Source organism: Leucoraja erinacea, chromosome 15 (genome assembly GCF_028641065.1).
Source record: "Leucoraja erinacea ecotype New England chromosome 15, Leri_hhj_1, whole genome shotgun sequence".
In the NCBI taxonomy this organism is placed as follows: Eukaryota; Metazoa; Chordata; class Chondrichthyes; order Rajiformes; family Rajidae; genus Leucoraja; species Leucoraja erinaceus.
In genome coordinates this window covers 31,337,886-31,363,513 of record NC_073391.1, presented here as the reverse complement: position 1 = coordinate 31,363,513, position 25,628 = coordinate 31,337,886, and the positions used below count along the sequence as shown (strand labels likewise).

The window sequence follows — 25,628 nt, the reverse complement described above, 5'->3', positions numbered from 1 at the left end:
GCTCCGACTCCTGGGGAGGGGGGGCTGCGCCTCTTGTCTTGTCCAGTGGCTGTCGGTTGGCCCCCTTGGTGCCGGTGGGGGCCGAGTGCTGGTCATTGCCGGGGATACACACTGGATGCTGCGGTGGCTTGGCGGGTCAGACAACATCTTTGGAGAAAGTCCTTAACCCAAAACGTCACCCATTCCTTCTCCCTGTGTCGCTGACTTACTGCGGTATTTTGTGTGTATCCCAGTTGATGGCTGGTGCTTGGCTTTTGCTGGAGGGGGTGGGAGTTGGTCGGCGGACCCCAGCCAGTCGTGGAGCGGGGTTGGGCTGTAGTTGCCGCTTCTTCTCCGTGCTGGACATCTCCGGCCGCCCCTCGGGTGAGGAAACGGTCCAGTGGTAGTTCGACAGCGCTTCGTTGGCTTTTTCTTTACATCGAGCGACCTTTGACAAATCCCATGGAACAAATCCCATGATTCCTTGAGTTTTTCAGAATATCAAACTCGTATAGAAATTACAGCAGTGTTTATATAGCCCCCTCCATTTCAGGGCAAGGTTTGTGGAACATAGCATGAGTAAACACAACTTGGCCCATGATGGCTATTCTAATTGTCTTGTCAATTGGGACATCTACCTACCTGCTAATGCCAAGTTTGGACTTCGTTACTGCTGGCAATTTTCAGGCAGTGGATTGGCTTGAGGTAGCCGTGGTAGCGCTGCCCACTAACACGGCTACCTCAAGCCAATCCACTGCCTGAAAATTGCCAGCAGTAACGAAGTCCAAACTTGGCATTAGCAGGTAGGTAGATGTCCCAATTGACAAGACAATTAGAATAGCCATCATGGGCCAAGTTGCGTTTACTCATGCTATGTTCCACAAACCTTGCCCTGAAATGGAGGGGGCTATATAAACACTGCTGTAATTTCTATATGGTGAAACCAAAATGTATAAAAATGGCCTATATTAAAATCTGACAATGTGCACTTTAACCACATGTGGGTTTTTTCTATTACAAATCTCAAATTGTGGAGTACAGAGGCAAATAAATAAATGATAGGTCTTTGTCTCAAGCATGAAGGGCACTGTATTTAGTCAGTGAGCAGGTGAAGTTATTTGGAGGAGTCTGCTGCCCTGCATTAAATGGGTAATTGCATGCAAGCGGTTAATTCACTTTAGCTCCAGATTTTTAATTTCTAGTATTGTACTAGAATTGTACCAAAACTATCCCAGTAAACAAGCATTAAATGCCAAAGCAACACAAATGGAAAATTAGCAATAAGGGGAAAAAATAAATTCTAACATTTATAAGTCTCCTGGGAAAAATTCTGCAAGATTTGGTTGTGTGAAGGAGAAAAGGAAACAGCCTATTCAAATTCCAGGAATCAATTTAGTTTCAGTTTTTATTTTGAATGAAGCTGGGATGAATCCCTTTGGAATTTAACATTAGTGCCAAGATGGCAGATTTCACAGCCAGTCAGAGCTAATTCATTGCCTTTTTCAAAAACATGTTGCATAATGCAGATGAATGATCAGGAAAATAAAATTTGAATCTATTTGGGGCAATTATTTATTTTTAAGCTGACCAAGTCTAGTGTCTCACCACATTGTTTACTAGCATATTGAATAGAATCACGTGATCAGCCCGCAACTGCATGCTTTTTTTGTCTTTAATTTTAGAGGCAGATTTTTTATTACGCTATCACGTTAACCCAAACAAAGACCAGCACTAGGGTAGATGGACAATAGGTCATCTATTTACAATTGAGATGAGGAATTTCTCGGGACAATGACTCTAGAGCTGTGGAGGCTGAATCATTGAATATCTTGACGGTTGATTTCCAGACCACACCACATTCAAAAGCAGAAAACAAGACAGAAAGACAGAGTGCAAGATCACATGACCTTATCGATTGGCAGCACAGGCTCAAGGAATCATATCAGTAGCTACACAGCTGATGTGTACATTAAGTTTCACAAAATTTGTATAAAAATTGGAAATCATAAGAGATTAGAAATTTAAAGACAAATGTTGAACATTCAGACTGCAAAACAGATGTACATCCAAGGGTTGGTCTTAGGGTCACGACTCAGATATTGTCCAACTACAGGTTTTATGCCATCAAAGCTTGGAAATGATAGAAGAAAAGAGGCGGCCACAGGATACTGAAGTCGGCAAATGCATGATAATTGACTAGTATTGTTTCACAATGAACTTGATGTAGACCAGGGTACATGCCTGGCTGTCTGCTGCAAATTCAATATGACAGATAAGATGAATTTATTTAGAAAAAAATCAAAATTATTTTGAACAATAAAACATTTATTTTCCAAATCCAAGCAGAATAGTTTGGCCAGAAAATGCAAAGAGGAAGATCTCAGTGACTTGCAGAAATGTCAATCCAGGCCTGCTCGACAATCTAATGACTCAATCATAACAATCCTGATTTGGTTTCCAAAAAAACATTCGCAGCCACCTATACAGCAACGGGTTTAAATTTAAATATCAGTTTTAAAGTGAAAGCAACATAGACTTCAAGACCAGAGAGAATAAAAAGATACAGCTGATTTTTTTTGGAAAAAAAAAAAAAAAAAAAAAAAAAGCTTTCGGGACAGAAACTTCAGCTTTCTGTGAACTTGAATAAAATGCTTGTTTAGATCTCAGTAGCAATATTGTCTAGGTCCAAAATCAGATCTTTCCAATCAGTTCGATAAATCTACAAAGTCTGCCAAGGCATTTTCCCCCCCTAGTTCGCCTCAAGTTGTTTTTAGTCTACTTCTATCAAACTAGTGCACACCAAATTACCATGACCTATTGAGGTAGAAGTACTTCAGCTAACTATCAAAACATGTTAATCTGTCAGGATGGGAGTTCAAGATTCCAAGGCAACCTCTTCTCTATGGAGCTCTGTACCCACCTTTCGAAAAGCTACAGGTGAGAGGGGCATCTTGTTTAGTGAAAGACGGCAAGTCTGCCTTCACCATAACCCCACCCCCCAACAGTAAAGAGCCTCGAGTGTGCCTTTTATCACAAGGCCTGGACTTGTGATCATCCTGCACGGCAAAAAGAACTATTGAGTCAAGTGAATTAAGCTCGTCACATAATCAAAAATGTTAAAAGTGCAGTGTGGGAAGGAATAAAAATCAAATACTGGTGTTTTTCAAATCAAATACGAAGCTTTGTTTTTGGCTTGACAACTCAAAAAATTCAAAAGTATATACTATTTCTAGGCTATTTTGAATGTCACTTTTAGAAAGTCACTGGGTCCATCTCTTTTACAGGAGATGGTGTGCTTTGTTTTAATCTGTTTTCCAATAGTTGAAAATACACTAATGTTATCAAGTTGGATACCAGCTTCGCAGTTCAGTGTTCAGTTAATTGGGTTTGACTTCACATGCCTGATTTCAGACTTTAATGCACATGTACAGTTCTGGCAGTACTTGCAACCCAAATGCAAACTCAAATGAACCTCCAGACCCATCCACTTAAAGATGGCTCTATGAGCTAGTTTACAACAATATGACAAAATCACTTCCAACCAACGCTGTGTGAGATGGGCTACATGGGAATGCACCATAAAAATTGTGGGTACACAAAAAAGTTGGAGAAACTCAGCGGGTGCAGCAGCATCTATGGAGCGAAGGAAATAGGCAACGTTTCGGGCCGAAACCATTCTTCAGACTTTTTTGTGTACCTTTGATTCTCCAGCATCTGCAGTTCCTTCTTAAACATAGAAATTGTGGGATTTGGAATGATAAACTAGCTGGTACTAATCTACTGGAGGGTCACTCAAAACGTGTATAATTAACTAATGCCCTTTAAGGAAGAAAATGCACATCCTTCATCTGCCCTATATATCACTTCACATTGAAGAATCAAGCATGTTGGCCAATGTTAATGCAATGCCAGCTAGGGTAGCCCATAAATTCTAGCATTTTGAGAAACAACCTCATTTTATGAATACGACATTTAAGATTGTGATAGGACATAATGTATTAAATGGTATCAACATGAAGTCTATTGTGTGGCGCCGTACATGGCAGCCTCGCCAACAGCCTGTCTCGTCCCTTTCTTCTTTTGTCGTTTTTACTTGTATGTTTTAGTGTATATTTAGTTTTTGTATAATGTGGGGTTGGGGTGGGCATTTTTTATCTCCCCCCGACGGAGATGCGATGTTTTCCGTATCAATAGACAACAGGTGCAAGAGCAGGCCATTTGGCCCTTTGAGCCAGCACCGCCATTCAATGTGATCATGGCTGATCATCCCCAATCAGTACCCCGGTCCAGCCTTCTCCCCATATCCCCCGACTCTGTTATTTTTAAGAGCCCTATCTAGCTCTCTTGAAAGCTATCATATCTCTGTCCGCACTGCACGATGCAGTATCGTATCTCCGTCCGCACTGCAGCCTTAACATTGTGGAGCTGGCGGTCCCTTTGTTAGGGATCGACTTCGGGAGCTCCAACCGCAGGAGCCTCAATCGCCCCGACCGAACCTCGATCGCCCCGACCGCGGGAGAAAAAAGGAGGAAAGAAGGTATACATTATTTTCCTTCCATCACAGTGGGGAATGAGAGGTCGCCGAAAAACAAGATTGAACATGCTGCCTGCACTGGTGAGGACTCGGAGGGAGTTTCACATTCTATTTTCAAACCATGTCCATATTTTGCACTGAACCTTAACAGAAAGTTTTTGTTAATGCACTTCTGCAGGACAGTAATACCACTTGAACTAAATGTAATGACTTTTTGGTCATTTAGTAATGCCAGTTGCCTCACTTAGCCATGTTGAAAACAAATTTGTTTCCAATGTAATTGAACCGCTTCTTACACAATCTTGGAATACTTTTTCCTTCCTTCATATTTCTTTCCAGCATGTTCTTAAACGGTCTTCCTTTTCCACTTAATTAAACTTGGCAAGAACAACAGAACAGATTGTGTTGCAAGTGGCACGTTGAAAAGTTGACCGACATGAGGGATTGGAATAATTAAATGCATCTTAGATAGCACAATTTTTATTTTAGAATTAAACACGGCAATTTAGATCTTATTCAATGCGTTCTTCATTACTTTCTCAATAAACCTTGGTTGAAGGTGGAGGAAGAGTACACTGTAAATTACTTCATATCAGTTTTTAAATGGATGGCTTTTTATACTGGAAGCATACCCCCCACCCTATTCTAATGTGCCAGACAAAAAGAAACATCCTCTCAACATCCTGTCCCTCAAAATCTTACTTTTTGATAAGATCACTGCTCCAAAACTCCAAGTATTGACTCAACTTGTTCAACCTCTGCTCATAATGCCTTCAGTTTAGGAACCAACTTTGTGAAACTACTCCAGATTGCCTCCAAAATGTATCTTCATAGACAAAGCCAAACTATGTACTGCTCGATGTTTAGTACAGCAGCAATGTCTTCCCTGTCCATACCAATTACACCCTTTGAAATCAAAGATGCAGTTTATAGTTTATATGCTTTTATATGCTTTTCCAAATTAGTTTGGAAAAGCATATAAAAGTTTATCCTTGATACCCGGTCCAATACTAATTATAATTTCAAACAAGCCCAAATTGTGACAGCTGGCATTACACAAGCATTTCTGGGATTTTACTATTATATTTTAGCCACCAATTTACATTAATGACATGAAAGTTACATGATAGGTGTAATGTAAATGCAGTATTAAGAATTCACAGCTGTTAGGACTGCAATAGGAGCTCAGCCAGTCATACAATTAACAAAAACCAAATCACAAAAGGCAGCTAACATTAACAAACTGAAGATGCCAGAAATCCATAATAAAAAATAAAATGCTAGAAATACCCATCAAGCAGCATTTGATAAAAGGATTAAATCTTTGAGGATAATGAGCTCTTTTTAGATTTGAGAAAATAAAGAAAAGTTACAGAGAAAGATGGAGTTATGGGAAGAACCAATGATCGCGATTGGGTGGTGACTAAGAAAATATGGAAGACAGATTGGTGTTGGCTGAGAGAGAATGGAAGTCAAGACAAAACTGCAGACGCTAGAACCTTGAACAAAACCCAATGCCGTTAGAACTCAGTGGGTCAGGCCGCATCTGTGGAAGAAATGGACAGGCAATGTTTCAGGTTGGGTCTCTTTTTCAAATATTTTGTTATTATCTTTGTAATCATGTTGGAATAAAGGTGAAGTGTCTGCATAGTGAGGAGACCAAGAGGAAAATAATTGGCAGTTTGTTGTCCGCTAAGTTGTTAGTGGCACCCAATTTTTGTTGTCCCTTTCCAATTTTGTTTGGAAAGGGACAACAAAAAAATGTAAAACAATGCTTCAGCTGAGTTGTAGAACTATTGTTGCTGACATTACAAAGTAGAAATCACTCAGAGTCAAGGAAAACCTAGTACAAAAGTTGCTAGAAATATTCAGCAGGCCATGAAAAAGCCGCAGAGAAAGAGCCAAACACACAAGTGAACCAGAAACACCAAACTTGCTGCCCAACCTACAGATTTCACTTGATCCACCAAGCGCCCCAGCATTTTCTGCTTGTACAGGTGCACAACCTTTTATCCGATGATCCAAATAACGAAAAGCTCCGAATAGCGGACATTTTTTCGGTCCTTGAAGAAAGGTCCTTGAAGACGTTCACCGAGGGCGGCCCGCAGAGGTGACAGCGGAACCTCCGGTCGATCCTCGAAGAAAGGGGAACTAAATCCCCATTCATAAAAGAGAAGGTGAGGGTATATTGCGCGGGAGGGTTAATAATTTACAATCTGCTGCTGCCTGCCCGCTGAGTTAAAAAGTTCCCACGGTAGATTCACGATACACAGTGTATCGTGAGTCTTGCGTGGGAACTTTTTAACTCAGCGGGCAGGCAGCAGCAAATTGTCGCTCCCTTCAGTTTCACCCCACCTACACCCCTCTGCTTCCCGGCCATATGTGTGACCCCTTCCCTCCCCAGCTCCCCGCCCATTGCACCGGCGCAGGGGCTTTGCACTGCCTTCACGTCGGAGCCAGTGCCAGTCACTGGAGACGTCAGGACCAACGGGACACCGGCCCCCAGGCCCACTGCAAGCACAGAGATCCCAGAGACCCACAGCCAGCAGCAGCCCAGCCAAGTTCCAATTCCAGAGGAACACGCTCCCCGTAGGGACCGAAGCTGATGGTGTGCATGGTGCGTCTTGGTCTTGAGGTTGCGGATGAGGGGGCGCAGCTCGGGCTGTGACGTCTCCGGCCACCCCCCTGTACAGGAGCTGAGACTGGGAACTGTGGGGTTGTTTGCAGTTGCAGAGGGAGGGGGCAAGGGCGGTAAAGTTCCCAGTCTCAGCTCCATTCCAGGGGGGTGGCCAGAGACGTCAGGACCAACGGGACACCGACTGCAAGCACGGAGATCCCAGAGACTCACAGCCAGCAGCAACTCTAGCCCAGCCCCGCTCCAACTCCAGAGGAACCCGGGTTGCGGATGAGGGGGCGCAGCTCGGGCTGTGGGCGAACTGCCACTTGTCGCTGTAGCGGCGCATCGGGGAGCGGGTTCTTGTTGGTCCTGACGTCTCCGGCCACCCCCCTGGACAGGAGCTGAGAGACGTCAGGACCACCAGGAGCCGCTCCCCGATGCGCCACTACAGCGACAAGTGGCAGTTCGCCCACAGCCCGAGCTGCGCCCCCTCATCGGGACACCGACCCCCAGGCCCACTGCAAGCATGGAGATCCCAGAGACTCACAGCCAGCAGCAACTCTAGCCCAGCCCCGCTCCAACTCGGGTTGCGGATGAGGGGGCGCAGCTCGGGCTGTGGGCGAACTGCCACTTGTCGCTGTAGCGGCCCATCGGGGAGCGGCTTCCTCTGGAGTTGGAGGGACAGGGAGACACAGCGGCTTTTGAGAATGGTGGGCAATCACTTCCAAAGTTCTGCCCACACAGTCAGTACACCTCTCCTACACTTGTCTCCCGCACTAAGATCATCTCGCAGAGAATGATCCCAGCCTAACCCTCCCTATTCTCTCCTATTCTGCAAGAAAAAACTACATTGAAGACTCAAACTCGCGATCGAGTAACTGCCGGGATCGAGGCGCAAACTCGCGACCTTGCGGATATGAGCCGAGCACTCTGCCACTGCGCCAGCCGTTAAAATCTACGCTAAAAATCTTCCATTCCGAAAGCCGAAAAATTCTGAATTACGAAAAGTGTCCGGTCCCAAGGCTTTCGGATAAAAGGTTGTGCACCTGTACATGCAAACTGGCCAGTTCTCTTACAAACTGGAAAGGTCATTTATTTGAAATTATTGAATTCCCGAGGACTCAACCAGACTTTCTAGTTTCTGTCAGAAGGAATCAATTTTTATGCAACAGCACAGAATATTGGAGGAAACTAGCAGGTTTGATAACATATTGGGGTGGGGTTAAGGTTTTCCAGCGGATAATCTTTTGTGGTGAGGGTGACATCTGTTTTTCTAGTTCTTTTTCTGTTGATGCTGTCTGGGCTACTGAGCATTTCCAGTTTATGTTTAGGGCTTTCTAACCTCTGCAGTTCCATGCTTCAAAATCTCAGGCACATTCTGCTCAAATTTAAACTCCTATACATACCAGAGGTAAACCTGGTGGTTTGGAATTTCAAGAATGTGATCCACCCACAAGATAGATGGAAATACTGATCAAAAGTAAATTCCCAGTCTGAAAACTGACTCGTGTTGTTGTCATCAATTTGTTTTAAAATTTTGCTCTAAAAAGGCACAATGGGATGGCATGAAATCTGAAATTGTGCCAAGATAGAAATACAACCAAGCTTTCCATCTGTTGATGCACCCTAGAAAACGATGACAAATCTTTTGACAAGTTATACCTCTAACACATGGTTGATAATTGAGAAAATTACTTGTGTTTTTCAACTTCTAAACCAGAATATCAGATCTTTTTGGAAAGAAAATGCGATCTCCGAACAGATATGAAAATCGATACCAAGCAGACACAAAATGCTGGAATAACTCGGGTCAGGCAGCATCTCTACAGAAACTGAATAGGTGACTTTTTGGGTATTTATTACATGAAAAATGATATGTTTCCACCGGTACGGTATCCTTGAATGCAATCATATCACAATAATAAAATGTTCCATCATTTACAAGTCCATTGTTTAGCAGGCAAACACCATGTCAATAACATGCAAGATACACAATGTGCAATCAAACAAACACCACTACCAATAAGGTTACACAAAAAAGCTGGAGAAACTCAGCGGGTGCAGCAGCATCTATGGAGCGAAGGAAATAGGCAACGTTTCGGCCCGAAACCCTTCTTCAGAAGAAGTCTGAAGGTTTCGGCCCGAAACGTTGCCTATTTCCTTCGCTCCATAGATGCTGCTGCACCCGCTGAGTTTCTCCAGCTTTTTTGTGTAACCTTCGATTCTCCAGCATCTGCAGTTCCTTCTTAACCACTACCAATAAGTTCAGCCATCAAGCAGACTCTTCCAGCTTGCTCACAGAAGATTCTTACCCATCAAGGTCATGTAAGCATCAGCAGCAGATTGCAAGTCACTTGTCAATGGTAGCTGACCACAAGGAAGATAGCAGCAGTGGTTCTACCAACAAGGACCAAGACCTTCTTTTGGAGAATACTCTCGCCATCAAATCCTACAACAGTTTCAACAGTACACCACAGCTTCCTGCTCCTTCTTCAAAGAACTGAAGTGGTGCACGGTCCTCATGTAATGCATAACGCATCATTGGATACAATGCATATTTATCGTTGGATAGCATTGTCACAAGAAAAAAGGCAGCAGCCAGCGTGGACAATTTACCTGACTGTGCAGCTAGTCAAAGTTTTACTCAGTTGACTTGGTCATCGCGGAGAAACGCATCTCAAAGTTGCCTCAAACCTAATAGGGTGGTTGATATCGATTTATAGGAACTAGTTTAATCAGGTTCCTATAAATCAGGTCTAGAAAATATATTGCTCATGCAAAGAGGGGGGGGGGGGGGGGGGGGGGGGGGGGGGGGGGGGGGGGGGGGGGGGGGGGGGGGGGGAGAATGTGACTAATTGAATTAGTCTTTGAAAGAGTTAGTTAGCTGTTAACCTGAATGGCCCATTCTGGGATTCTGATTTGCAGACAGCAACCCAAGAAATGGGTCTCACTTTAACTTTTCAAACATTTTACCGAAGGTAAAATAAAGATTGGAACATGCACAGGAGGCGAGGAGTTGAATCTAAAACATCAGATAAGCTAGAGCAAATGACAAGGAAGAGTAACTTTATGGTCAATGCAGATCTGCAGTAATATACATCTCTTGCAAACTTGTTTCATGTTCAAAAGACATCCACTGAAAAGTTACTCTAAAGGATAAACAGAGAAAACATTTCTTGCTTCTACTCTAGAAATATTATCACTGCAAATTCAGGTAGAGTTGCAGTATTAAGATATTTGCAGATGTTGGGCCTTGCCCACATCATCAATTAAATAAACAAGATAATGGACCTTTCACAAAAGATCTGGAATGTTAGGAGCTCTGCCAACATGCTCCCACTGAACAACAACCTTCAATGAACAATGAAAACCTTGAAAACAGACTGATCTTCATCCCATGAGCCACTTCGCAGCCTCAGCAGGGTTCAAACCATAGACCTAAGAGCGGAGCAAGATAGTCCACTCCTGCAAAATCCAATGGATTGACGTGTAGTACGCAACGGAGCGCAACTTCTGCCATTTCAGCAAACCCGGCCCGACCAGTTATGCCTCTCGCAGTGTAATCGGCATTGCGGGAGAACAGTTTGTGTGTTTTTAAACGTTTTTTAAATTTATCTTTTTAAATGGCTCATGTCCTGTGTTTGAATTGATTTTTGTATTAAACTTGCAGTAATCAGCGTTGCGGGTGAACAGTTTGTGTGTGTTTTAGTAGTTCAGGAGATCTTGTTGACGAATATTATGGACCCACTGTCAACATCTGAAATTACAGAAAATATCATATAGGATTAACTTATAAGAACAAATTTGATTACAACTACATACCTGCAGAATGGATGACAAAAATTGTTTTCAGGGGTGGGGAGAGACGTATATTGAAGACACATTGTTTCCTCTAATATATCAATTTATCTTAAATGTAGAAGAGCCTTTTAAAATCTTCTTACACTAGCATGCATGCCTTACAACAAGAACAAAAGCAAAAATGTACAGCAGGTGCATAAATCCTTGTAGGAGGTGGGGCAGGTTAGAGCAATTAATGAAGCAAATAGGATGCTGGACTTATTAACAGACATTAATATAAAAGTAAAAAAGTGATGTCAAATGATATAATATATTGTTGGGATCATAAGAATAGAATATGGTTATATGCTATATTATATGGTTACAGTCATCATACATTGGGAAGGAAATTAAGGCTTTAATGTGTGCTCCTCGTGGCATGTCGTTGTTCCCTTCAATGTGGGAGCTGTACAAGTGCAACACAGTCCAGATCAAAGATCATAATCCCTTCTACGATCTTTGGTCTAGATGTCCAGCTGAATTTGTATGAGGCTGAAAGAAATTTCATTATTTAGCCTGCCCGATCTCTCCCACTTGATAGCTCAGATAGTCGAGTCCTGGCAATGACTCGACTATCTGAGCTATAGGGAGAGATCGGGCAGGCTAAATAATATTTTCACTACACGGCAGAAACTAATACATTTTTTCTCACCTTTCGTTTCTCGTGAGGAACCTGCAGACAGGTCGGGTCGTCTACATTGGCCATTCAAGCAAATTGTAGCAGAGCGTACTCCGCTTGTAGATGACGCCGTCCTGACAGAAGCCGGTTACGGGAATATCGCTGAAGATTACCCATCAGCTACTACGGCTTTTTCCATGGAGTGAACCATCTTGCTCCGCTACAAGATCTTTGGTTCAAACAATAAAGTTCACCCCAGGCTCCACACCTTTGGCTGGCTAAGCATATGAAGGTCAACCACCCTGAACGTAAACTCAAATTCTGTTAGTCACCGACCCTCAAGTTTGAAATCACAGTGGAGTACTTATTCTTGAATAAGTTTGAACAGTGGTATCAGCTGTTGTCCAGAATGGAACTACAGTATATGGAGGTCAATCAAAAAATACAACAGGAATACAGTCTCCTAAACAATCCACCCATACCTTCCAGCATCTACTCCCTCACCTGAAGAGTCCGCAGATCCCAGACACAACTGCTCAACCACCTCTGAACTATAGCGATAGAAAACTAGGCTCAACTTCAAAAGAGACAGTTTGAGAGAAAAGATAGATATTCGCACATTGTTGTTTCATCTTGGTGAACTAGTCTTGACATTTTCCATTAAACTGTGCATAAAATATTACTTTCAACCAATTGAACAGGTAGAAATTATAATGTACTCTTGCCCAGACTCCTTCAAGAGTGGTTTTGTGGTCTAAAGTTTCCTACGAGAAACCCACAGACTGGGCCATAAACAGAGCAGATGATACTTAACAAGGTAGAATGGTGGGTAGATTGTCTGCGATATTATGTACTGCTTTCAGTGCATGCAAATGCCCCTCTGGTCTCTCTCTCTCCCTTTATTCAGGGAGGAGTGATGTCAGGGAATCCAATTACTCAAACAGGACATTTCATTTTTGCAAAGAAATTTTTCAAAATGTCACAATGACATACCGCATGGGAACAGGCCCTTTGGCCCAAGGTCAGTGCCAACCACCAATCAATACAACTAAATTAACCTCTTAAGAAAACACTTCCCATAATCTCACCAACTCAGCCACGCCCACTGTATTGATGGACACTCTACAGTTAGGATCCATGGTCAAGAGTGAATCCAGGTCTCTGCTATTGACGTAGTTGCTCTTAGCAGCTGCAATGCAATGCTTGAACCACCTCTGAACTATAGTAGATAGAAAATAGGCTCAACTTCAAAAGAGACAGTTTGAGAGAAAAGATAGATATTCGCACATTGTTGTTTCATCTTGGTGAACTAGTCTTGACATTTTCCATTAAACTGTGCATAAAATATTACTTTCAACCAATTGAACAGGTAGAAATTATAATGTACTCTTGCCCAGACTCCTTCAAGAGTGGTTTTGTGGTCTAAAGTTTCCTACGAGAAACCCACAGACTGGGCCATAAACAGAGCAGATGATACTTAACAAGGTAGAATGGTGGGTAGATTGTCTGCGATATTATGTACTGCTTTCAGTGCATGCAAATGCCCCTCTGGTCTCTCTCTCTCCCTTTATTCAGGGAGGAGTGATGTCAGGGAATCCAATTACTCAAACAGGACATTTCATTTTTGCAAAGAAATTTTTCAAAATGTCACAATGACATACCGCATGGGAACAGGCCCTTTGGCCCAAGGTCAGTGCCAACCACCAATCAATACAACTAAATTAACCTCTTAAAAAAACACTTCCCATAATCTCACCAACTCAGCCACGCCCACTGTATTGATGGACACTCTACAGTTAGGATCCATGGTCAAGAGTGAATCCAGGTCTCTGCTATTGACGTAGTTGCTCTTAGCAGCTGCAATGCAATGCTTGAACCTGTTGCTCTTAAATATCCCTTGGTGTCAGGCTTGCCAAGGTATACTCAATACAGCTAATTAAACACATTCAGAACCTTGATACTGGAGATGTTGATTGAATATGGGAGAGGGGAAAGAATACTGGAATTTCTCAATCCATTGTAGGACAGAGACAATGTGACATTTCTCTCCAGCGTTTCAGTTGTTGGAAACAGGTAATCCAAGAAAACAAAACACATAGGAAGGTGGGAAGCACTGTTACTGGTGAACTAATAACTAGTGGCCAGATACAAAATCTTGGAACAGTCCTCCGAATGGTGTGCTGATGCAATAAATTGTCAATGTCTGCCGTGAATGCAAGGTGGTTCTCAAAATACACAAAATCTGGCATTTTCCAGGGACCTCGATTGTGCATTTTATGAAGGGCAGCTGACAGTGCTGTGCAATGTCATGTTTGTACATGAATAGTCCTTTCCACATATTTAGCACAAACTCAGTGAAGGAATCAAATGCTTAGATAATTAAAATGGAATCTTGAGCAAAAATCAAAAGGCTGGAGGAACTCAGTGGGTCAGTCAGTGGGTTGGGGCTCAGCTTTAGCATGGCCTCTGAATAGGTGCACAAATAAATGTTATCCACTTACTGTAAATCCAATGACTAAGGTTGGGTAATTCCACTTCCCCCACATCTGCTATTTTATTTGGCCCAGTGAGATCAAATCTTTATGTCCATGATCTAATTGTACTATTGCTTTTCTGCACTGACTGTTACAGACATTAGGCTGTTTGTTGCATAACCAAAGTTTTGCTCCAAAGGGTTATATAAACTTGACAAATAGCAAACCAAGCAGAAGAATTGTTCAAGTTGAATTTTAAATGAGACAAGATATTATTTCCTTGTCCGAAACATCTGACTCACTGGTTTACCTGCCCTTGGGTCTGGACAATTTATATAATTCTTCCATAATTTTAACATTGTTTCCTGAGGAACAACAAACTCATGCAAACCAACTAGCATGCACTGAACACGTTGTTATTCAAGACAGACAACACCCTTCGATATTAGAAAACTGCAAGTCATGATGAATCTCCCGGCCAAGTCATCACATCAGTTGAATACTCAGTTTAGACCAACTGCTATAATACAGTTCAACACTGGCATCAATAAATTTACCATTCACATTTGTGTGAAATACGTGTTTTTTTTGCAAATGGATTGTACCTTAGCTATCATTCAAGAAGATCCACAAGGTCATTATAACCCATTTCAAGCCTGTAATCCTGCCATCTAAAGAAGGACTTGTTGATTCATTTTATTTATTAAAGACAATCTTTTCCTGTACAATGGCATTGTTTTCCTTTGGTTAGCTGACCTGCATAAGCAAAGGAATAGAACACCACACACATTTACCCTTACCCCGTGATTAGCAAAAACATCTGTTTTCTGGTAGCAATTTGGCACTTGAATAATGCAGATCACCGGGTACGTTAAAAGCTCCATCACTGTGCCCTTGACTCACAACTAACGTGGACAAGGTCAATTTTAAATATGAAGAGACCATGAGATTTCATTGAGGAAACAGCTTCTTCCAGCATGGTATTGTTTCCATGGCTGCCTGTTTTACATGCCACACAAAAGAGGGTATTCACTCATTCACTGCACCCCCACCCTCCAATTACCCCCACTCCCAAAAAGAATGCTCCTTCACATGTACACTGCAGGATAATTACTTAAAATCATCACAATTTTTGTCACAGGTTTGCACTTTCTTTAAATTAATTCTTTATGCTTGGCCCAAAAAGATTTCCTAATGAGTTTCTGGGTCAGGTACTTTACACATTATATTTGCATTGCTGCTTAAAAGTAATGCTCGACACAGATGAGTCTTACTGTAATTACATAGTGAAATGCAGGAAGAATTAGACCAGGTTTAACAGGCTTCTGCCTTCAATGCAGTTCAACTGGAGGGGATGGAATGAATTGAGATTGAATAACTTAGAAATCCTAACAATCACATATGATTCCATGTCCAGCAACAAAAGCAAACAGCTTTTTTTCCCCTTTGCATGGTTCAGTTTGAGTTGAAGGGCATGGAATCCCACAGCTAGCCTGCACAAGCATCCTAGAAATATTGTAAAACCAGATTACCAGAAGCAAAACTGAAAACTCCCATCTTGATTACAGAGTCGAGGCTTCAAAAAGTAGTTCCCAACTACAAAGAACCATGAGATTCCATAAATGCCTCAATCTTGAATTACAAGTTCACCCCATGTGACCAATATAGTTAGAGTACAAAAGGCACCGTGTGAGCAGAACATCCTAAAGAAAACTTGTCACATCAGTTAACAGAATTAATAAAACTGTTATTTTTCAGCTAAACAACATTCACGTCTTCAACACACCTTATCTGACTACAGCACGCGTAACAATATTAGCTATTAAAATAGAGATACACATCACCAATAATCCACTTTAGAAAGATTACCCACAAACAAAATGGCTGCCAATGTCAACTTTCATAAGCAAAGTCTTCACATAAGCCATTAGGAACAAATACATTGTTAAACTAATGTTATTGTGCTATCACAAAAAAATACACTACAAATAACAAATCAAATTAATCTTTTTACAGATTTGAACAACCAAGTCATAACTTATTGGTTACAAGTAACAAGATACATTGTAAACCAATGGCTAATATATGCCATCCCAAAAGCTGCTGAAACAATCTGTTACCTCCTTTCCCCATATGAAGATAAAATAGAAGCAATTTAAACAAGCATGGCATTTCAATGATAAATCATTGCACATCTTCCCAAACAATCAGTAAATGCAGAAACAAGGGACAGCAGATGCTAGTTAATACACAAGAGGACTCAAAGTGGTGTTTAAGCACAGGTTTTGTCAATACAGGGAGAAGAATAAGAATCAAAACAGATCCCATGTAAAGTAACCACGGTCACAGGTATAGTCTTAACCAAAACAGCACCCATTCTTTCTCTCCAGAGATGCTGCCTATCCTGATGAGTTATTCCAGCATTTTGTGTCTATCACAGATATTTGATACATGTACCTATGAGAACTCACCCAAACTACAGATAAATGCACACTTGAATAGGAAAAGTTTTAACACACCAAAGTCACACTGAAGAAATCAGGAAACATACCTGGCTTTTGAATTTCAGCACAATTTTCTGAAGATACAGGTTTATAGCTGTTGTCTATTTTAGCCGCACAGAGCAAGAAAACTTTCACCGGATGCAAGCAACATGTTAGGGAATTTAGGTGTCCTTTGTCTTCCCTAAAATGTAAACAATTTGCTGGAAAACCTATTGAATCGTTTGTCTTATAGCTACAGGTTACTTGTAAAATGTTAGCTTCAGCTTTTTCCACCACAGCCACCTAAATTCATGACCTAACCCAAGCCTCCATTTACCACTAGCTCTTTTAATTACAACATCAGCTAATATGCATTATTTGCTTTCTTCTCTTTCATCAATCATCTATATATAAGGACATTTCTAGTTACTAATGTACCACTGAACTTTACAAACATTTGCATAGGTATGTATAACAGTTATTCTGTTTCCCTCAGCTTTCTTGATAACATTCTTCTAAAACAATTCAGAGCAAAATATATATTTACATATAAACTAACTAGTCTGAAGAAGGGTCTCGATTCGAAACATCACCAATTCCTTCCCTCCAGAGATGCTACCTGTTACTCCAGCTTTTTGTGTTTATCTTAACATTACATGTTGTGCCCAATTTAGTCGACTCACAGGACTGCACTACCAACTTAATGGGTGAAATGGTTCCTCACATTGCTGTAACAATTCTAAAAAAACTATTGTTCTCAACTATAACTCAAATACAAAAAAAAAAAAAAATTGTGATCTACTGCCAGCACTTAGTTGGGTGATGTTTGGTCAAGACTATACCTGTGACCGTGGTTACTTTACATGGGATCTGTTTAACCAAAACTGTCATTGGGACAATTTTGTTATAAGGTTTTTTTCCTAAAGAAAACACTGTGTCAAGCACAGACTACTATTAATTTTATTTATCTGTTGATGGGGATTGTTAAATGCACTAGCCCGGTTGGAGTCATTGCCCTTCATTGTCTCAGCCTGGCTTAATTAAGCACTGCCAAAATATTCATTACAAAACTTAATCAAAAAAACTAAAATCCTTCTCAACTGCACTATTTATGCAATTATTGATTTGCATGTCAGACAAGGACAGTCCCATAAAAACATCTAATGCTATTCGTACCCAAGGAACAGAACTGAAATGCCATGACATCAAAACTACAACTTCAAGTAAACTAATTCACTCCCCAAACGCCCAGCAATTTGAAAGCTTAAGCGCTCCAACATTTATAGAGCTCATGACGTTTCTCCAAAGAGTAGATCGACCACAGAAAATTATCTTCTGCCATATCATTTTACTCCCATCTTTCTAAAGATAAACTTTCAAAAGCAGGATACAAGGAACTGCAGATGCTGGTTTACAAAAAAAGCAACACAAAGCACTGGAATAACTCAGCGGGTCAGGCAGCATCTTTGGAAAACATGAATAGGCGATGTTTCAGGTTGGGACCCTTCTTTAGACTGAAATGTCAGTTATTCATGTGTTCAAGAAGGAACTGCTGATGCTGAAAAATCGAAGGTACACAAAAAAGCTGGAGAAACTCAGCGGGTGCAGCAGCATCTATGGAGCGAAGGAAATAGGCAATGTTTCGGGCTGAAACCCTTCTTCAGACTGATAAGGGGGGGGGGGGGGGAGGTTATCCATGTTCTCTAGAGATGCTGCCTGACCCGCTGAGTTGCTTCAGAACTTTGTGTGTTTATTTCAAAGGTAGGTTTTGACAGTGGTGTCTCTACAATGCACCACAAAATCCCTAGCTTTGTTAAATCTCCAAAAGTATCAGATTATAACAACCATGTATAAGAAAGAACTACATATGCTGGAAAAATCAAAGGTAGACAAAAATGTTGGAGGAAGGTCTCGACCCAAAATATCGCATATTCCTTCTCTCCATAGATGTTGCCTTACCCGCTAAGTTCCCATCCTTTCCAAGATGATTTTGACAGTGGTGCCTCTACAATACACCATACAGTTCCTAGCTGACAACTCTCAAAATATCAGAGTATTATAACGTGCTGCTTGTAATAATGCTGCTTGGATAAACTAACATTCTTCTATGCAAGATGATTTTGACAGTGGTACCTCTACAAAACACCATATAATTCCTTGCTTACACAAGTCGTCAAAAATATTACATTACAGTCCTTGGGCAAAGGAATAATACTATCCTCTTCCTTTGCAAGAAACTTACTGAGCTCTCTTACTGAACTCTCCAAAAACAGAGAGCTCTGTGTAAATGAATAAACTACCACTGTCCTTTGCATGGAAAGACACAACATACAGGGGGAACTCAACGTTGTAACCCAGTCTGAAGAAGGGTCCCCACCCAAAACATCATCATTCGATGTTCTCCAGGGCTCGTCAGGGATGTTGTCTGACCGCTGAGTTACTGAGTTACTTCAACATTGCGTTTTCCCTTGAACGATGATTTTGACAGTAGTGCCTCTGTAATACATCGTACAAATTTTAAAAAAAACTGAAAACTGGATTGAAACTCGGTGCCTGTGTGAGGGAATAAACTATTCCACTCCTTTGCAAGATGATTTTGACACTGTTGCCTCTACAATATAATGTAGGATTCCTTGCTAAACGAACTTCAAGAACAGAGAACTGTATTGCAATCCAGCGCCTGTGTGAAGGAATAAACTATTCTTCACAATCGCAAGATGATTTTGACACTGATGACTCTACAATAGACCGTACAATTCCTTGCTTGCTGAACTGTCCACAAATACCAGAATTGCAGCACAGCACCTGGGTGAAGGAATAAACTATTTCCCTCCTTTGCAAGATGACTTTGACACTGGTGCCTCTACAATACACCGTACAAATCATTGCTTACTGAACTCTTCAAAAACAGAGAACTGTATTGCAACTCGCTGCTTGTGTGAAGGAATAAACCGTTCCCCTTCTTTACAAGATGAAACTTGCAACTCTCTCGACGTTTCAATTTCCAAAAAGAGACCGGCTGCCAATGCAGATGGACCGTGCCGTTTGTTTTTTTCCACTGCTTGCACCCGCTTCCCTCCCTCCCCCGGCAGCGGACGGCAGGGCTGTCGAGCGAGTACCTTGACGCAGTCGATGGGGTACATCACGCAATGCTCCAGGACCCCGGCCACGGCTCCGGCGATCATGTGCGTGGAGGTGGAAACGGTTTCGGGAAGGCTCTCGTACTCTGGCTCGTTGCTGCTGCTGCTGCTGCTGCTGTTGTTCTCATCCGAGAAATTGTCCATAATACTCAGGAAGCGGCTGGCTGGGGACGGAGGGCTCACCAAGATGTCGAAGAAAGGAGGCGGCGTGGCGAGCGCTGGCGACTTGCGGGCGATGGCCACCGAGCCGCCCGCGATACCCGTCCCGCTGCTGCTGGCACTGCCCTCACCGCTGCTGATCGCTTCGGCTCGCTCCGGTACTTTGATCCTCACCCCTTCATGTTCAAATTCCATCGGGGAAAAACTTGGCGGCCAAGCCCGGGCTGGTTTTTCTCTCCCTTCCCCTCCTCGCGGTGTTTGTGGCACCCCTTCGCCCTAATATCGTCCTCACGTTCGGCTCACTCGACGCGCCGGCCCTTTATGAGGAGCCGCCCGCATCTTCTGCCCCCACCGTCGCTATCCTCTCCTCCTCCTGGCCTAACTTGCGGCAAGCAGGGGGGCAAAATGGGGGCCGCAGGCCGTGACGTACCACGGTTTCCCAACCCCTCCGCGCCCGCCTAGCCGAACTTCCGCCGGCCGAGGGCGGGACCTAGCCGTGACCCCGCCCATCACACGACCTGATTGGTCCGCCTTTATGACTGACATCGTCACCGCCACCCCATTCCCTTACCCATTGGTTGTGACGCATGTCAATCCCCACCGATTGCCCCTCCTCCTCGCCTCCACCCGCTCCGCTCACGCGCTTCAGAGGGCCGCGTTTTGACTTTCAATCTAACTTGATGAGGAGGTCCCGCACACTCCCCGCGTTGTCATTGGATGTCACCCCGCCTCTCCCCGTCGCTTTGCGCGCTGGTTGGCTGCTTGCCGCGTCACTCATGCAATCAGGTTGGGTTGCGAGGGAGGCATGGTCGGCCGTGAAGGGTTCACGAGGAACGTATTCCAATCATTGGCGGGAAACCCTGTCACATGATTGATAGGACTTGCCACTGCAAGAGCTGTGTGCGGTCCCCAGCAAGGACATGGTGAGAAAGGTTATACGGCCCCTTTAAAGTGGAGGCAGCCACATGGAAGCAGAGTCGTTAATGCAAAAAGTACTAAAATATGCAACACCTTGTAATGACGCGCCTATTACCTAACTTGAAACCAAGTTATTACCAGACTTGAATTTCATTTCAAACTTGCAAATGAAAGCCACAGGCCAACGACATCATGGAAATGTTTGGAATTTCACAATTCCGGAATTTTATCGGCAAATTGTATCAAAACAAGTAATACTGCGGTTGGATTTATGAATCAGACAAATGGAAGCCAGGGCAGACACAAAATGCTGGAGTGACTCAGCGGACAGGCAGCATCTGTGGAGAGCAGGAATGGGTGACGTTTCGAGTCGAGACCCTTTTTCAGACTTAATAATTTTTCTTCAAATGTTAGGCAGGCTTTTTTGAAAAAAAAATATGTAGTTCTAGAATAGTTGGATGAAGGCCATTTGGGCCATCGAGGTTGTATCTCTGTCGCAGCAACCTGCAAGATTTATCCACATTTCCTCCACAGCCTGGCAACTTCTTTCGTCACCCATTCCTTCTCTCCAGAGATGCTGCCTGTCCCACTGAGTCACTCCAGCTTTTTGTCACTATGTTCGGTTTAAACCAGCATCTGCAGTTCCTTCTTCTTACACACTCTTTTTGATATATGACCAGTTCCCAGTAAACAATACACAATACACAATACAATTTATTTGTCACTTGAACCTCATAGAGGCTCAAATGAAATGTTGTTTCTACAGTCATACACACAAGAAAAAAAAGACCCAAGACACAACACAATTTACACAGACATCCATCACAGCGCATCTCCTCGCTGTGATGGAAGGCAAAAAAACTTTAAAACAGTACGGGTGATCGCTGATTGGGGCGGTCTCGGTGTGCATAAGGGCCTGTTTCCTCGTTGTATCTCCAAACCAAAAGGGCAAGGGAGCATCTCTGGAGGACATGGACAAGCGACACTTTGGGTCAAGACTCTTCTTCAGAAATAAAAGTAAAATAATTTGATAAACTGCAGGCGGGATTCCTTGCACGTGATCAGTCTCTGTTGTTCACCTGTGAACTTGAAGTCTTCCAAAACTCGGTCACCTGTGTCTGAATGTACACCAAGTTCTATTCACCTATTCTCCCTGTGCTAACCTGCCCACACTGGCAGCTGGTTAAGTAATGCATCAAATGTAAAATTTGTATTGTTTTTTTTCTTCAAATTTCGCCACAGTTTTATTCACCCTGGTTCTAATATCGTCCAGTTTGTAACCCTCCAGGATATCTGAACTCCACAAATGTTGTTCTATTGATCATGTTGAAAGTAATTGGACTATAACTGATGGTTCAGCTGTTTAGTAGCAAGGCCACCAACATGATCAAGGACGAGTTTCACCCCGGGCACTCCCTCTTCTCCCCTCTCCAAACAGGCAAGAGGTACAGAAGTTTAAAAACAAATACCTCAGATTCATGCTTGTAATCATGTTGTCTTTCCAATGACTGGATAGCACACAACAGTACACATGACAATAAACTAAACAAAACACTCTCCTAATCTCTGGATTTCCCTCTTTGATCGCCCGTGCATCCTCACTTTCCTACTAATCATTTGTCCTGGTAGATCCATTGTGTCTGCTTGTTCATGTCCCACCAAACTTATTTCCACATACCTCAACTCCATGCTATCCCCGCTGGTCAAATTCCTCCCCACCCATGTCCAAGACACCTCAGACGCTCTTCGTCTCCTTCATGACTTGCGTTTTCCAGGCCCCCACTTCCTCATCTTCACTATGGATGTCCAGTCACTCTATACCTCCATTCCCCACCAGGATGGTCTTCGACCGCAGAACCAACCAATCGTTGTCTCCTAATATTCTCCTCCGCCTGGTCCTTACCCTCAACAACTTTTCCTTTGACTCCTCCCATTTCTGCCAAATCCAAGTGATAGCTATGAGCATGTGCATGGGGCCCAGCTATGCCTGCCACTTTGTAGGGTACATCGAACAATCCTTGTTCGAGGTGTACCGTGGCCCTATCCTCGAACTCTACCTCCGCTAAATTGACGATTGCATTGGTGCTACCTTCTGCACCCATGCAGAACTCACTGACTTCATCCATTTCACCACTAATTTCCATCCGGCACTCAAATTTACCTGGACCATCATCTCCCTACCGTTTCTTGATCTCACCATCTCCATCGCAGGTAACAGACTACTGACTGACAGCTACTACAAACCCACTGACTCCCATGGCTATCTGGACTACACTTCTTCCCACCCTGCTTCCTGTAAGAAATCCCCTACTCCGAATTCCTCCTTCTACGCCGCATCTGCACCCAGGATGAGGTGATCCAGACCAGGGCATTGGAGATGTCCTTATTCTTTAGGGAACGGGGGTTCCCCTCTTCTATTATAGGTGAGGCTCTCACCAGGGTCTCCTCAATATCCCGCAGCTCTGCGCTTACTCCCCATTCCCCTACTCGTAACAAGGACAGTCCCCCTTGTCCTGACCTTCCACCCCATCAGCCGTCGCATACAACATATAATCCTCCAACATTTTCGCCACCTCCAAAGGTATCCCACCACTGGCCACATCTTCCCACCTCCTCCCCTTTCTGCTTTCCGCAGACTTCCTGGTCAATTCGTCCCTTCCCATCCAAACTACCCCCTCCATGGGTACTTTCCCTTGCAACCGTAGGAAATGCTACACTTGTCGTTTTGCCTCCACCCTCGACTCCATCCAAGGACCCAAGCAGTCTTTCCAGGTGAGGCAGAGATTCACCTGCACCTCCTCCAACCTCATCTACTGCATCCGCTGTTCCAGGTGTCAACTTCTCTACATCGGCGAGACCAAGCGCAGGCTTGGCGATCGCTTCGCCCAACACCCCCGCTCAGTTCGCACTAACCAACCTGATCTCCCGGTGGCTCAGCACTTCAACTCTCCCTCCCATTCCGATCTGACCTTTCTGTCCCCCTCCATTACCAGAGTGAGGCCCAGCGCAAATTGGAGGAACAGCACCTCATATTTCGCTTGGGCAGTTTACACCCCAGCGGTATGAACATTGACTTCTCCAATTTCAGATAGTCCTTGCTTTCTCCCTCCTTCCCCTCCCCCATCCCAGCTCTCCCACAAGCCTACTGTCTCCGCCTCTTCCTTTCTTTTTCCCCACCCCCCCCCCCAGTGTGAAGAAGGGTGTCGGCCCGACATGTCCCCTATTCCATCTCTCCATTGATACTGCCTCCAGGTGTCGACCCGAAACGTGGCCTATTCCTTCTCTCCATAGATGCTGCCTCACCCGCTGAGTTTCTCCAGCATTTGTGTCTACCTTTAATCATTTTAGCCAAGTCTTTTGTTTTCTCCCAAAAATGTCAGCTAGACACTAAATATTTGATTGATAATGCTGTAGTGAGAATGTTTGTTATATTGGAGGTACTACTGTACACAGATAGACCATTTTTATGGTGCTGTTGTAAACAGAGTTACAGCCAACAATTGCATGGAAGCTTTCTTAATTCGAGACACAAGGAATTACAGACGCCAGAATCTTGAGCAAGACAGAAAATACCTGAGAAAATCAGTGGGCCAGGCAGTATGTGTGGAGGAAATGGACAGACGACGTCTCGGGTCAGGACCCTTCTTCACAATGATTGTGGTTGGGAGGGAGTAAGCTGGAAAAGAGGTGGGGCCGGGACAAAGCCTGGCAGGTGATGGGTGGATACGATTAGGAAGTTTGGTTGGCAGAAGGATGACATAAATGACAAAGGAAGCCATCTTGATTATATATAATTCAAGGGTTTTGACACATTTGAGAACTGGGTCCAACTCTGGGGACTACACTTTAAAGAGGTCCTAGGACAGGATGTGAAAGAAAATTTGTAGAACAATACAAGGAATAGAGGCCTATATTTATGTGGAAAAACTTTTGGAGCAGCGGGTTTCAAAATCATCAATGGTTTGAAAATTGTAAACAGGTCACTATTTCCACTGAAAAGGGGGGTTGCAAAGCTATAAGTGATAAATGAATGGGTGGGGTAAGTGAAAGTAGTTTAAATTGCTGTTATGATCTGAAAGAGAAGTGAAGACAGATGTAAAGGCAACTGGCAAAAGAAAATGGATTCTTATTCAAAGGAAAAATCAACTGCAGTGCAGCAGGGAGAGATCAGTGTCGTGGAACTAGTTGGACGACAACTCAGGGCGAGATTCTGGTGAGGTAAGATCCTGTGCGTTCTGTCCCAGGAGACCACAGAAATGCTGTTTTAATAGCACTGATCGCATTGATCACGACTTCGGGGTGCACAGTGGTGCAGCTGGTAGAGCTGCTGCCTCACAGCATCAGAGACCCAGGTTCAATCCTGACCCCAGGAGCTGTCTGTGTGTGGAGTTTGCATATTCTCCCTGTGACCTTGCGGGTTTCCTCCGGGTGCTCTGGTTTCCTCCCACACCCCCAATACATATGCGGGTTTGTATGCTGATTGGCCTCTGGAAATTGCACCTAATGTGTAGGGAGTGAATGCGAAGGTGGGATAACATAGAACTCGTTTGAACGGGTGAACGATGGCGCAAGAACCTGTTTCCATGCTGTATCTTTCAATCAATCAATAACCGAATGTTAGACACAAGGAACTGCAGATGCTGGTTTACAAAAAAAAGGCGCAGTGCTGCAGTAACTGACGGGTCGGGCAGCATCTTTGAAGACCATGGATAGTTGACTTTTCGGGTCGGGGCCCTTCTTCAAACTGATGGTAATGGTGGGAGAAAGCTAGAAGAGGTGGGGGTAGGACAAAGGCTGACAAGTTCATAAGTGGATAGACACAAAGTGCTGAAGTAACTCAGCGGGTCAGGCAGCATCTCTGGAGA

At 43.4% G+C, this 25,628-nt stretch overlaps 1 protein-coding gene across 2 annotated transcripts in view; it reads right to left on the bottom strand.

The window, feature by feature from the left end:
- The window catches only part of LOC129704124 (mitoferrin-2-like), a 66,639-nt gene that overhangs the window by 21,852 nt on the left and 19,159 nt on the right, over positions 1–25,628 (bottom strand). The window contains exon 1 of one of the 2 annotated variants that reach the window (XM_055647027.1): positions 19,666–20,302. The exons of the other annotated variant lie outside the window; for it this stretch is intronic. Coding sequence (XP_055503002.1) covers positions 19,666–20,040 — 375 coding nt within the window. The 5' untranslated portion in view covers positions 20,041–20,302. Of the gene's footprint in view, positions 1–19,665; positions 20,303–25,628 lie in introns of those variants that run through there. 2 annotated transcript variants of the gene reach the window in all.